This window comes from Muscardinus avellanarius (genome assembly GCF_963383645.1).
Source record: "Muscardinus avellanarius genome assembly, chromosome: 2".
Taxonomy (NCBI): domain Eukaryota; kingdom Metazoa; phylum Chordata; class Mammalia; order Rodentia; family Gliridae; genus Muscardinus; species Muscardinus avellanarius.
The window spans coordinates 86,471,809-86,487,052 of NC_137787.1; the positions used below are offsets into that span (position 1 = coordinate 86,471,809).

At 43.0% G+C, this 15,244-nt stretch overlaps 1 protein-coding gene across 1 annotated transcript in view; it reads right to left on the reverse strand.

Moving 5' to 3' along the window:
* Positions 1–3,340, reverse strand: part of EPC2 (enhancer of polycomb homolog 2) — a gene marked incomplete at both ends in the record, with an annotated part of 136,360 nt that extends 133,020 nt beyond the window's left edge. The window contains one exon of the mRNA XM_080719980.1: positions 3,188–3,340. Within this exon, the coding sequence (XP_080576106.1) occupies positions 3,188–3,340 (153 nt within the window). The remainder of the gene's footprint in view (positions 1–3,187) is intronic.
* Positions 3,341–15,244: the final 11,904 nt, after the last annotated feature.

Here is a 15,244-nt window from a genome sequence, read left to right on the forward strand (position 1 = left end):
GTTTCTTATCTTGTTCCTGTGGATGTATGCATTTGTCGAAATTCATCAAATCTTAGGCTGTTAATGGGAGTATAGCATTGTATATAAAATTATACCTCAAAAAGCTAATTTTTAAAAAGATTAAATGGAATATATGTAGAGTGTTTAGCAAAGTACCTGAAACATAAGAAGTATTCAATAAATGGCAGATATTGTTAAAAACACTAACTACCACTATAAACACACTCATGAGGCAGTGGAAGAATCACTGCTTACCCCATTTTTCTGGTTTTTAGTTTAAATAAACCTAAATTTGCAGTCATTAACTTAGACCAACTGCCGCCAGAAAGAACAATAAAACAAGTTTTTTGAAGGTGCCAACTGGCAGGCCTTAGGCAAATGACAATAAAAAGGGTTGGGAGTATAACAAGGTTGTAGAAGACTTGCCTAAGGTGTGCAAATCCCAGGGCTCAATATCTCACATTCAAAACAAACAACAAAATAGATAATGAAAAAGAGGAAGAAATTAAAGATCCTCACATGTCCAAAAGAAAAGGCTAAGAGAATGATACCGTCAACAGCATGCCGTCAACACCACAGAACACCTAAACCACCTCATCTAAAGCACTGTCAGAAAGTAACTGAAAAAATGAGTGGATGGCTATATAACAAAGTCAAATGATAGTTCAACAGTCATACAGAGAAGGTCTTTAATTTATGAGGGAGGGGTGAAAAGGGGTAGAGGATGTTAGCTATCCATAAAGTCTTCAAAATGAAGTTATGGAAATAAAATTGACCAAATTATGTAATGTGCATGTATAAAGATACAACAAATTCCAGTAGTATGTATAACTACAATGCACCAATTAAAAAAAAAAACTTAAAACAGGAGAATTTAGAAATTCCAATCAACCATTATTAATGCACCAAATATTTATGTCATAAATATAAAAGGTGACTTAGAACAAGTCTATGTGACTTAAAAATAAAGATAACTACTTAAGACATATAGACGTTGGAAGATGAACAAATCAAGTAAAATAATACAAGTATTTGTAAAATACTTGATTTTACAAATCAAGTAAAATAATACACTTGTGGAAATTGTGTTTTACTACTGCTTAGAACTGTTTTACCAAAGCAGAACTTTGTTGTTGTTGTTGTTGTTGTTGTTAAATACATCATTCTGCTTAATAACTGATTCCTGTAAATAAAAGAAGACTTGAGCTACATGTCACTGATGAAAGCACAAATCTTCTGGCATAGTATGTTAAAATAAGAAAAATTTAAATATCCCTCACTGGATATTCTGGAAAGCAAAAGATTTTTTAGACTATAAATCAGGGGTTTTGTTCTGATTTTAAGAACCTCCCCTTGTAACATTAGAAGGACAGAACAAAGAGTCAGGTTCTAGGTTTTGACTAGGTCTCAAAATTTATAATTTTTTTTCTTCCTTAAATTGGGCATGTGAAGCAGGTTGATGAACAGAGTCCAAGTTTAGAATTCATGCTCTACAATGCAAATCATAAATTTTACTGAGAAAGTTACACACTTATTACAGGAGTTAAGCACTTATTTTCAATACAACATAAAAGAAAAATTCATCTTCAAGTTTTCTTCCTAAATTGAGATAAACTAGGGGCCAAATATATAGCTAATTACAAAAAAGTAATATATCTTTCAGGAGTTAACTTCATTCTAAACAGATTTCTTTACTCAAGTTCTAAAATAATAATAGGATCCATGTAATTAAATACAATACGGATACTCTTAAAACTCATCACTTTCCTTTTTGGGTCAAAACTCACTGGGTAAAAAAAGGCATTCCCAAAGTTCATTTTTTACAGTTCAGTCAATTCTTGTATATACCATTAACTTCCTTTTTAAAATTATTCTTCCCATGGAAAACTAAGAAACAAGTTTTATAAAAGGAAAACAAAAATAATTCTACATACGACTCAGCTCTAAACTTAAGGCATAAATGCTGAGTTCTTATCTTATTTTGATTGTTCATCCCATCGCTATGACCACATTCATCTGAAAATGTTAAGCCTTTCAGGCAATCAAAACACCAAAGAGAAATGTGATTAAATCACAGCCCAAAGTAGTAATAACAGAGTAACATAATGAGGTCAGAACTCGAGCAGCCAATCAAAAGCTTAAATGCATTTCCTGCAATATTAATAGTCAAAAGAGAAAGCCAATCACGGAAACCTCGAGCTTTCTTTTGACAGTCACAGAAGCTAGAGAACCAATCCACACAGACCCGGGGTTGACAATAAGGCGGGACTGTAGGTTCATTGAAGAAATTCTTGAGGGTGCAGTTACTATGAACTTGGCGTGCAAGTAACACCACTCCAGTCATAAACACTCAACTGTCAAATCGGACGAAATGCAATCTTATGTAAAATGTACCCCATGGGGGGGGCGAAATTTTTGCCAAAATGCACTTTTTTCTACGCAAATACAACTGTCAACTGGGATGCACTAGGTCTTCGGCTTCTAAAAGACCACCTTCCAGTGGCGGCGGTCCGGGCTGCAGCGCGGGCGGCGGGTCCCGGCGCACCGGTTTCCCCGCAGCAGCGCGGCGCACGGAGCCCGCCGGCCGGGCCGCGTCCGCCCGGGAGGCTCCGGCGCCCGGCCCGGCGCGGCAGCCGCGGCGCTGCACCGCCCGTCCCTCTGCACCCTCCCGGGCGGCGGCGACCGACCGCTACCTGGCTGGAAGACGTTTTGTTTTGAAAGCGCTTTACTTTCCGTACAAGTCGCTGCCAAGAGAACCTAACGCATGCCCGGATTTAAAAGTGGAAGAAAAAACATTTCCTTGCCCAAGAAGAATCCCTCGCCATTAAACCACCCCGCGCCGGGAAATTTTTAATTGGAAAATTCTTAAAAAAAAAAAAAAAAAAAAGGTAAACAGAGGCGGCGCGCCAACGGGCGGCGCGCCCCGCGCCCTCCGCGGCGCCCTGACGGCGAGGCCCCTCACGGCGGCGTACGCGGCGCGCCGAGCTAATCACAACACGGGGACGCAACAACATGGCGGCCGGGCGGGCGCTGCGCCGCCGGGCTGAGCGCTACTCCGCCGGCGTAGGGGCCGGCGCGCGAGCGGCGCGGCGCCCTCCAGCGAGCGTAAGCGCTCTGTGAATGGCGCGGCCGGCTGACAAAGGGGAGGGGGAGGAGGGAAGGGGGTAATAAACACTCGAGTCCCTACCGATTCCTCCTCCTTCTCCATCCCGGTGGGCATCTGGGGCACGGCCCGGTTGATGGAGACGCAGTCGTTGAGGTCGGGCATGTCCTTGCCGCGGTAGATGGGCAGCGGTTTGGCGGCGTCCAGCGCCCGCGCTCGGAAGGAGAGTTTACTCATTGTCTCCCCGCCTCACAGGAACAGCCCGGGCGGCGGCGGCGGGCGGGCGGGGAGGGGGGGAGCACTCCCGCCGCCTCCTCCACCGCTTCCTCAGTGCAGCGCGGCCGGCCCGCTCCTCCTCCTCCTCCGCACTGCCCCCGGCCCCAGCATGGGCGCCCACCCCGCCCGAAAACAGCCCCCCGCCGCCCGCGGCCGCTTCCACACACTAGATCCGCCGCTCGCCCGCCCGATCCGCTCCCTGCGCCATGGCCAACATGGCGGACATTACCACAGCGGCGGCGAGCGATCCCGGCAGCCCGCGCGAGAGCGCGCCCCCGCCGCGGGGCCGCGCCTGCCCTCTCCCTCCTCCCTCCCTCCCTCCCTCCTCCGCCGAGCCTTCCCCTCCCTCGCCGGCCCACCCACTCGCTCCGCGGCGCGGCCGGCCGCCGGCGGGAGCGTGCCGGGCCTCGGGCCGGGAGCGGCGGCGCTCGGCGGGCGGGCGGCGGCAGGTGCCAGGTGCGCAAGTTCGCCCGCGTCCCGAGCGTGCGCCTCGCCCCCGCCGGCCGGTGCCCGCCGAGCCGCCCGCCGCCCGTCCGGAGGGAGCCGCGCTGAGCCCCCGCGGCGCCGAGCGCGGCCGGCCCGGCCTCCGGGAGCTGCGGGAGGCGCCGCCCGCCCGCCCGCCCGGCCGTCCCGCCCGGCAGCCCGGCCCGCGGCCCGGCCTCGGCGCCACCTGCGCGGCCAGGTCTGCGCGGTCTGCGAGCCCGGCGCCCGCCCCGGGAAGATGCCCGCGCTGCGGGGAGGGTGCGTGCCCCGAGACCGCCTGCCGGATGCAACAAGTGAACTTCAACCTGTCTCCCAAACTTCGGTAGTTATTGAGAGCGAGGTGGATAGTTCTTTGATTTCAAAACTAGTAAGAGTTCGCAAGTGTTCAACTTAGAGGTTTACCGAGGCAGCGTACATTTCCCATTGGCCGATGTATGGAGGAATGCAGGGTGCTGTAACGACGCGGAGAAATCCGGGATAAAGTTCTGGCCCTCCTGTAGCGCTCAGGTTGACAGCGCTCAGGACGCCGGAAGGATAAATAATAGCAAGAATTGGAAATATTTGAAGAAAAGATAAGTGACAGTCCCCCCCAAATGCAAATACTTGAAGAAAACTATTCAAGGGATAACACGAAGCAATAGCACGTGATTAATTGCCAAGTCACAGGCGATTGCTGCGAGAGTTCAGAGAAGGGAGAGATGGCTTTAGCCTGAACTAGAGAAAGCTCTAAAGAGGAGGGCAATCTAGTTGACTCAAGTACCCGCTATTGTTGCCCTCCAGGTCTTTTTGCTGAGTTTTTAGTCTTCAGCCTTACAGATTTCTCACAAAATCTCCAGGAAGAATGAAAACATTTTACCATTTGCTAATAATTGATAAATATTCTGGCTAGCTTAAAAAGAAAAAAGGGTAGATGGTTTGTTGAAGTCCAATAGTGAAAACACTGATTCCTACAGTCATGTCTACATGATATCAAAACTTTCTTCATTACCACTCCTTCTAGACTTCCTCCCCCCTCCTCTTTTCCTCCTCTCTTCCCGTTTTTTCTCCACCTCCTCCTTTGAAAACAGAATGGTGGATGTGGATTTCATGGTACTGTCTTAAATAATCTAACCAATTAGTCCCAGCAGACTAGGAGCATTGTTTAGTGGGCTTGAGTGTTTTGCATCCACTGTTACTGGAAACAATGGAAAGGCTGTGACTCACTTCTTGTAAGCAATACCTTCCTCAAGCTTATAGGCAAGTCCTGCTCAGAGTGCTACTCTCTGGAGCAGTTCCAATACTCTGCAAGGAAGAACAAGAAGTCCTTCGGAGGGGGTCATCCCTGGGTTCAACCTGAAAGGGCAGGAAGCAATGGCTGAAGGAATGAGTCACCCAGAGCTTTTATCTGGATGCCTAGTTCTTCTCAGGTTCAGAAATGTCAGCTTTCTTCTAGTCCCTATATGTATTGTTACTCTCTTGGAAAAAGAAATACCCAGTATAATGTACCAACTATTATAGTGGTAATATGTGTGTGTGTGTGTGTGTGTGTGTATCCCATATCTGAATATAACATTATAATCTCAACTAATTGAATTCCACTTAGTTCTTCTAATATTCATAAGAAGAAATAATTTTACCAATAAGAAAACCAAACCTTAGACAAATAATTTGCCAAATTCTAACACTAACAATTCACAGCAAATCCAGGTCTATCCTGACTCCAAAACTCAATGGTGCTACCCTGAATGCTTCAGCTTACTGATCATTCAGTGTCCTAAAGTTGCTGATCCATCTTCCAACTCCTGGCTAATCCAGAGCCTAAAGGTTCAATAACTCCAAGGAGGACAGAGATGACACCCACTCCATTATTTACCCCAAGATTTATGGCTCTTATATAGCAGGTATTTATTACATAGTTGATGACTGATATTACACAAAGAAATTCAACAATACCAACCCCATTCCACTTCACCTTAAGAGTTCACATACCTTACTGGCCTTTCATCCACCCCAGATACTGCTGCCAATATCTGCAATATTGGGCATACCATGCTTCCCAGCTTCCTACCTTTGGCCAAAGAAATTGTAGAACCAGTTGTTCAAAGAAACTTCTAAAAGCTGAAATTCAGCTATAGGAACAAACAGCTTTTGCTATAGTAACTGTTTTTCTATTGTTCTTTTACTTTGACCATGTGACCAGATTTTTTCCCCCAAATCTCCATTTTCTTCTTGCCCTGTAAGCAATGATTATAGAGCTGGGAATAAAACAGTTTGAAGCAAATAACACAATACGTTCTTCATTGGAGACACATTCTGTATTTTGTTGGCTTCTAATTCAGTGCCCAAGCCAGAATGCTTCTGTTTCACATTTGTAAAATAATTTTAATTTTTATATAGACACTATTTTTCAAAAAGTTTCTAATTTAAATTTATAATCTGTTGAATACTCAATTTTTGTGCTAAGGACAAAATATATTTTCAATTTTCAGTTAGATCCTCTTATAAAATATCTCTATCAAACCTGTTTCAAATTGTTATACAGCCCAATAGCCTATTTTAATTTTCACACACAGTATACTGAATACAGTCATTCCAGAATCAGTCCACTGCAAATATGCTCTGGATCAATTCCAAATGACATGCATTTATCTCAGAAAATATAATGTGCAAACACCCAAGAATTAGAATCAGTTCTAAAGCCGTATCAAAAAAATAAAACCACTACCTAAATGTAGTCTAAATTAAATATCAAGTATCTGTAAAATTTAAGATTATATTCCAGTTTCCAGTCCCCAGTACTATAACCAGGACAGGCAGCTTCCAAGTTATTGATAAATTACTTTTCGAAAGGAACCTTAAAACTAGTGACACAGTTGCTATTCAAGGATTTTAGAGTTTTGTAAATGTCACGTTCTTTCTAATTGGCTCCCTATTTCAGCAAACCCAATTGAAAGTTAATTAGGTTGGTATGTGAACTGCATCTCTACCCCTCCCCCTTATGTTCCCAGGAATGAGCCTAATACCAATAAAGCATCGTTGTTTTCCATATGTATTCTAAATGTGGGCTCTGCATTCATTACAATCCACTAGCGACTAGCGTCAGTCCTGTGATTCCAGTGCCCTTTAAAGAGGTGTGTCTGACTCTGAGACACGAAGATTGCCCAAAGAGGTAACATGCCAAATACCTACTTGCACCTCTTCGTTCGCCACAGTGGGAATGCCAGATGGTAAATAAAAATTTGTAGCTATGTCTCAGTCTCTTAGCAGAATCTCTTCTCTCAGACCTGGTTGGAATCACAGGGTGCCACCTTGTGTATAAGCTGATGATTTACTTCCCAGTTCCACAAAAGATCCAGATAGTCTCAAAATAATGAGACCGAAAGCTCTGTATTTTATTAACTCAGGGGAAATGATGCAGATGTAATTGAAGGAAACAGATTTGAAAACACACAGCTCCAGAGGGTCCACAACACTTGATTTTTAAACCCACCCACAGCCTGTCTCATTTGTCACCCCACCCCTGACCGGAAAACACACCCAATGCCCCACACATGGAATGGATTGACGCCACACATGCTCAGGCTTTTGAGTACCAGAAATAAGTGAAGCTCTTGCATTGGAGCTAATGAATCTGACTTGGACAATTATCTGTGTCCAAATGGTAAGTGAGCTACATAGATTTAATTTCAGGACTTTGGATTTCCAGAGGTACTAGTTTCTATTGAGCTGATGACTATAATCCTGCTTATTTTGGAAAATGCATAATAGTGATGCTTGGGGGGAAAAAGAATTTGAAACAGGGACTACAATTGTTGGAGCAAGGCTAAGGGAGGTAAAAGGATCCTTTTCAATGCAGCTACCTTACCCTTGAAAAATTCCACATTGGGAGGAAACTAGCTCTAAATTCATCACAGCTGCCATTCAACTGAAGCCACTGCTACATTCATGGAACCAGCTGGACCTTTTTCATGTTGTTTTCAACAGGGAGTTGGAGTGGAGCTCCTGGGCTTTGGGTGGGGGGGCTACAGGCGCACACCTGCTTTGGTTCAGTCTCCTATAGCATATATTCATCTCAGCTGCCTTCCCCGACTTCCTCCACCGGCTCATCCTTTTCCCTTCAAGCATCTCTGGAAGGTAACTGGGAAGGATGTTTCTCTCTGTGTGAAGGCAGCGTAGTCTCACTTGCCTGCACCTCTCAGACAGGCGGGCTCAGAGCACTCAGCGTGCTGGGGTTCAAAGTGTTAGCTGAGAGGACTCCATTGCTAGGAAACCTGGGTTGCTATTCTAAATGTGGCTCCCCTCACCTATTTTTTAAAATCTCTCCCATCAACACCAACAAAGGACTAATGTTTATAAGCACAGATTTGTGAATGGAGTATGCAGCTGGAATCCTGAATTAAGGAAAATGGTGGATTGATTTCCTGGCAGCCATGCCTTAGGGATTTTATCTTTGTTGTCCCTTAGAACAAAATAGCCTGCTTCCTATGGTATTAGCATACTGAGAGCCCCCTCAATTCCAAAGTGACTTATTAGGAGGCAGAAAGAAAAGCAACTCTGTTTCTCCTCATCAGAAGACAGGTTTACTTGTGTCTCATCAGCTGTTAGAGGTGACTGGCAGAGCAAGAATCAGAAGCCACTGAAATAAAACACAGTACTGGCTCATCCAAGCCCCTCTCCTTGTTTCAGAAAAAAATTCAGATTGTTTTTGGGGGAGCTGAAAAATGCCTGGGTAGCATTGGCCTTTAAGTTCCCTAGTAGCACTAAGGAATTAAGAGAGCTCCTCTGCACAGTTCACAATGTCCATTACATAACATGATGGCTCAGGAGGTTTACAACTGCTCCTAAGCACAATATCCACGAATCTTCATACATAGAACAACCAGGTGGCATAACATTTATCTCAGCAGTGTCCTTACAATACGTATAAGAGGGGCTTCCTAGGACTGCTTCTTATGGTGACCCTCCATATAAGCTGAGACACTAATCCAGCACAAACAATCCTACTGAAGGTAAAGAGGGCCTGTGTTCTAAGGCTGGGAGCCCCACTCCATGCAGATCTGGGAGTATAGATAGACACCATGGCCTCCAGGCAATCCTTCCTGAGTACAATTTTTCTCTCTATTGTCTCCTGATAAACAGGACTGAAAGAGCTCAAAATTTTGCTCTGTTACAATTGCCTAAGTGTGGCTCTTCTAAGTACCCAGTTAAGGGCAGACCCATATGACCATAAATGACCGTGTTGTAGAGAGTGGAGTTAATAGTCTTTTCTGGAAAGAAAGGAGCTAACACAGACCAAGGCCTGACTAGTAAGCTGTCCCTCCTGTCTTGCACTGAGCCAAGGGCATAGGCACTGGCAGGGCCACTAGCTAATCTGATCTTTGCATAAACGAGGTGGCCTTGCTACCTCAGGTTAGATGGTGGGGAGGTAGAGGAAGCAGGTTGTTTTCTAGTTGGTGGCAATAGCAATTGTTTGCCAGCTTTGTGTTTTAGCTGTAACTCCAGTTCCAGTGCTTGCATTGTGCCTTAGCCTCATCGCTGACACTTGGCTATGGGTAACTTTTGCAGCCAGTAGGCTGTGCCAAGGCTGGTCTCAAGGAAACTAAGTTTCAGGGTGTTCACTCTTTTCCCCCCAGTACTAGGGATTAAACCCAGGGCTGCTCAACCACTAAGCTACATCCCCAGTTCCCCTACTTGATTTTTTATTTTGAGACGGGCTCATTAAGTTGCTCAGGCTGGCCTTCCTAGTCACTGGGATTACAGAAGACAGGCATCACCATGCCAGACCAGAGTGTCTACTTTTAAAGGAAGGCATAGCCCTCTTCTACTCAGAGCTGAACAGGGGATGTTGAGGTACCAAATTTCCATCTTCCACCCTTCTCCAGGCCAGCAGTTCTCTTGGCATTTGGCATTCTCCTCCATGGCTAGTATGTCTGTGCCCACAAACAACCCAGATTCACCATTTTCAGATAACTTAATGGAATCTTCACAGACAGAGGGATTCTGGAAATGGATGTCAGTTTGAGGTCCAACTTTTACCACCATGTTGATGCCTTCCACTAGGTTTGGAGGCAGTGATAGCTTGGCCTGGAGCCACTTCTTAAAGGTCCTACTGACCACTGTGGTCCTTTCTCCTCCTACTTCCCTATTACTTCATGAGAATGAAATGACCTAAGCTATATGTTGTAGCCCATATATATGATTTAGATTCAGTCATTTAAAAATGTACCCAAGTAGCTAACTAAAGAAAACTACATTTGAAACTTATTTTAGGCATAGAGACAAGCCTGGAATATTTTACAAAATATTCCTTTAGTGAGGGAAATAAGACTATAGGGTAAGGATGTCAAGAAATCTTTAAGCCGGGCGTGGTGGCGCACTCTTGTAATCTCAGCATTTGGGAGGCTGAGACTGGAGGATCGCAGTTTGTGGACAGCCTCAGCTACTTAGTGAGGCCGCTTGCAACTCAGTGAGACCCTGTTTCAAAATAAAGAATAAAATATAGGGCTGGGGTGTAGCTTGGAGGTAGAATGACCCTGGGTTCCATCCCCAGTACCGAAAAAAATTCTTTACTTTTACTGTATAAGCCTCTCTATGTTCATATAATAATAGTTAATAGTTCTAGATTGTCAATCTTTAAAACTCGAAAACTAAAGTCTGAATCTGATGCTGTGGCACACAACTGGAATACTAGAGATTTAAGTGACTGGGGGTGTGTGGCCCAATAGTGAGTGCCCTGGATTCAATCCCCAATACCTAAAAGAAAGAAAGAGAATTAAAGTCTGAGAATAAAGCATGCTTGGGCTTTGAAAAAAGACAAAGGTTGGTCCACATATTCTGTGACCTTTGTCATATGGCTTAATCTGTTACTTTATGAAATGGATATAATATGCCTATCTCAGACTCCTCATAGGAATTAAATGAAATAACAAGATACATATTGGCCAACACAGTAGAGGCTTAACAACATTTAAGCTACTATTTCTTTTCCCTTCCTTCTGCTTTTTCATTTACATGGCTAAAGGTAACTAAAATGAGACAAAATTAGAACTGTAGTACATATAAAATGAAAATTTGAGTTTGGTTTATGGTTAATTTTATATTATTTAAAACTAAACAAAATGTGACATCACATTCTCCACCCCTCTTAACACCTCATTCCCCAACACTGTTTTGGTCCCATCAACTACCCAGGCATGAAGGGGAGCTACTAACCAGGTCATCATGGCCACAGGGCCCGCCAAAGAGAGAACATTAGATCTTTCAAAAGAACTCATATTTTTATTAAAGAAACACCCACTTAGATCTAAATACTAGACCAAAGTCTCTGAAAAGTCAGACCTGTTTCTCATTTCTCAAAAGTTCTCTTCAATAACTGATGACACAGCCTTAAGATCAGACTTGAGGAGAGGAAACTGCCCTTCCTTCTTTCACCATCTTTTTTTCTCCTTCCTTTTCTTTCTTCCTTCTTTTCTCCTATTGTTTTAGAAAATTGCAAAGCTAATTTTAATAATTCAAATTTCTACCTTAACAGCAACATGGTAACTCCTGTCTAAAATCAGAAAGAGGTAGGCTATTAACCCATGAGAAATCTCATCATAATATGTGAAATAAGGCCACCATGTTCACAAGGGAGATCATAAATGACAATAGCAAGAATCATGGTATCACATCTATCAAACATTGGCAGGCCTTCTGAAATAATTACAAATGATGTTTGAAAATATTTGATTGTTTTTCAACAAACCAACACATCCATCCTTATAGGTCCCCTTCTACATATCCACCTTGGCTTTACAAAGAGCCAGACCTCTCCCAGAGCCAATCCTGGTGACTAACATAAGTGGGCCATTTGAGTAGATTTTTTTTCCCTGTCATAAAGGAAGAAGACAATGACACCAATTTGCTACAGGGTTTGTGAACAAATTCTCATGGCCTTTCCAAAAGAAGAATCCCAAAATACAGTAAGCTTGCCCAAGTCTCTATCCTGAGAGACCATGCCACTTTGAATGTAGGTATATTGTTGTGCCTATTAAACCAGGCTTGTTACTTGTTGACCTTTTCTTCGTTTAATTAACCATTGATGTAATTTAACTACAAGGAAATATTGGAATATAAGACTAGAAGCGTTGGTTGTATCAACATTTCCTGACCCACAGAGAAAAATTTCCCAACCAGAGTTTAGCTTAAAAAGAACAATAAAGCTGGGAATGGTGATGCACACCTGCTACTCAGGAGGCTGATGCAGGAGAATCACAAATGTGAAACTGTAATGGGCAACTTAGGGAAATTCTGTCTCAAAATAATAAATAAATGGGGCTGGGGATGTAGCTCAAGGATAGAGCACCCTTGGGTTCAATTCCTAGTACCAGGAAAAATAAACGAAACAGAAAACAACAAATATCCTGCTTGGCATTATGTTCTCTGACAAGATATTTATACTTTATTGGTTTTATGAAGTCCTGAATAGCTCTTAAGGCATTCTATCTGGATACGCTTGAATCAAGCTTGATTTCTTTTTTAAATTTTTTGTGGTTCTGGGGATAGAGCCCAGGGACATTCTACATCTGAGCTACCCCCAAAGCCCTATTTTATTTATATTATGAAACAGGGTCTCACTAGGTTTATGAGAGTCCAACCACTTGCTGAAGCTGTCTTGGTACCTACAATCCTCCTGTTTCAGCCTTCCAAGTATTGGGATTCCCAATGTGCGTCACCACACCTGACTTGTTAATTTTAATATAGCCTTTAAGTATGTACATATTTCATTACTTTTAGAGTTACTTTATCCTAATTACAAATAGGAGAGAATTAACAAAATAAGTAAATAAAAAACACATTAGAATTAGAATGTAAACTTTATTGCCATCCCCAAACGAAAGATTTGTTTCCCACCCTAGAAGCAGATGCTTGCTCTCAGTAGTATCACTAATGGCCCAGATCAAGTACAATTATTGGCTTTCTCCTGCCGTATTGCCTGATCTATAGCCATAAATTCCTAGGGTAGCCACACAATTAAACACAATATGATCACTATCACAGCAGGCCCAGCTAGGTATGGATACACAACATGATCCCGTCCCCGTAGGCACTGTTCAATATGGTTAGACAACATGACCACTACACAGCGGGTCCTTTTCAATATGGATTCCCAACATAGCCATGACTAATATACCAGGTAACTAGCATGTGTGCAGCTACAGCCTCCATTGTGGCAGTAACAACCTGATGACAACATGTCACATAATAACTAACTCCACATGTGAACTCAGGTGTTCACACCCTGCAGAAAGTCTCTATGGCAGCAGTTTCTGCCATAGAGAAATCTGACCACAGACACAATGGGAACTGTTAGATTTGGTCCCACAGAAAAGATGTGATAGGACTTCTCAGGACTGCTAGCATGGCAGACAATACTCCAACTTTAGCCAAGTGTCAATAATAATAACAACAACAACAATAACAATAACAATAATAATAACAACAACAACAACAACCCAATGATCAGCAAACACCTGTAATTTTTTTTGTGTGTGTAGTACTGGTGGTGAAACCCAGAGGCTTTCTACCTCTGGGCTAAACTCCCAGACCTATTTTACATTTTTTTGGAAATAGGGTCTCACTAAGTTGCTGAGAGCCTCACTAAGTAGCTGAGGCTGGCTTCGAATCTGTGTGATCCCCCTGTCTCAGCCTTTCAAGAGTGGGGATTACAAGCGTGCGCCACCATGCCCAGCAGCAACTGTAATTTAGAAAACAGCCTAACAAACAAGTGTAAAGGAAAAAATAAGGAGCACACTCTTTTGTGTGGAGTGTGGATTTTCCTGCATCCACAGCACCAGTGCTCATGGCAGAAGAGAGTGCATTTGAAATTATCCTGCTACTCTCATTAGAGCAGATCCTTTTGATGGAAGGTGCTACGTCTCAGAGCTGCTTTGATGTGTGTGAAAATATGCCAACTTCTATGTGTAAAGTAATGTTATCAACCATTGCGTAGAATAAAAAAGGGTTTTTAGTCTAATAAATGGAATATTTCTCTTTTTTACAACTTTAAAGAAGCAAATGGATTTGCAAATTTAAAATAAAAATAATAAAATATTTGTCTGGTAGTAGTAGTGCATGTCTGGAATCCCAGTACTTGGGTGGCTGAGACAGGAGAAACCTGTTTCCAAATAAAATAAAATAGGGCTGGGAGTATAGCTTGGAGATAGTATACCCTTGGGTTCAATCCCAGCACCACACTCACACATGCAAAAATTGAAGTCAAATTAATGAAAAGGGGAATAATTATTTTATCAAAAATCTTTCCATTTACAGTTAAATGATGCTGCTCCAATAAATGCCAATTAGGCTGGTCTGGAATGTGGCCCAGAAATGTGCAGTTAACAAATATGCCAGGTGACTCTGCTTCAGAATATTTTACATAGGTTTATGCCATGAATTCCTCTTTTCTTCCTCATCTTTTCATTAATTTTCATCTTCCTCTTGCTCTCTCTGTCTTTGGTCTCTTTTTCCCCTTTGACTTCATCCTTTCCCCCTATTTATTGATTTATTTATTTATTTGTTTGTTTGTTTGTTTGTTCGTTCGTTCATTTATTCTCTAGGCAAGGGCAGGAGGATGGTGGGGAAAGAGTGGCCACAGGGATGGGGAGGTTGATTGGAGAGACAGGAGGAACAGAGAAGAAAGCAATCCAGGTGTGGTGGTGCATGCTTATAATCCCAGTACTTGGGAGGCTGAGACAAGAGGATAGCAAATTCACAGCCAGCCTCAGCAATTTAATGAGGCCCTAGCAAGACCCTGTTTCAAAATTAAAAAAAAAAATGGGGTTGGGGTAAAGCTCAGAGGTAGAATGCCCCTGGGTTCAATCCCCAGCACAATGGGTTCAATGCCCAGCTAAAAGGTTAATGTTTTAAACTATTAGTTTCTTAAACATTTTAATCATCAAGAGTATGCCTTAATTCTCGTCTTTTCTCTTTTTGTGTATTTGTTGGTCATTTGCATATCTTCTTTGAAGAAATGTCTTTTCAAGACCTTTGCCCATTTTCTCTGTGGCTCTGGTGGCCCTAATCCCAACTTCTATGCCTCACTGTACCATACACATTTTCTTTCTCCAGCTATCAAAGCTGAAATCAGTGGGGACCTTTTTTTTTCCCAAACTCTGGAATATGTTTTCTCAGTGGAACTTGTACCTGTACCCTGAAGAAGATGAAATTAGAAAATGGTGGAAAGGAATCCTGGGAAATGCAGTCGAAGACTTTTCCACATCATGGCCACAGGACCATGTTATTCTTAATCAAAGACATATAAGTTAAAGGTTCAATACTCCTAATCATAACTTGCCTAACCAGATCTCTTGACCCAAGTTGATTGAATGCTCTATATTCTCTCTCTCTCTTCTTTCTCTCTCT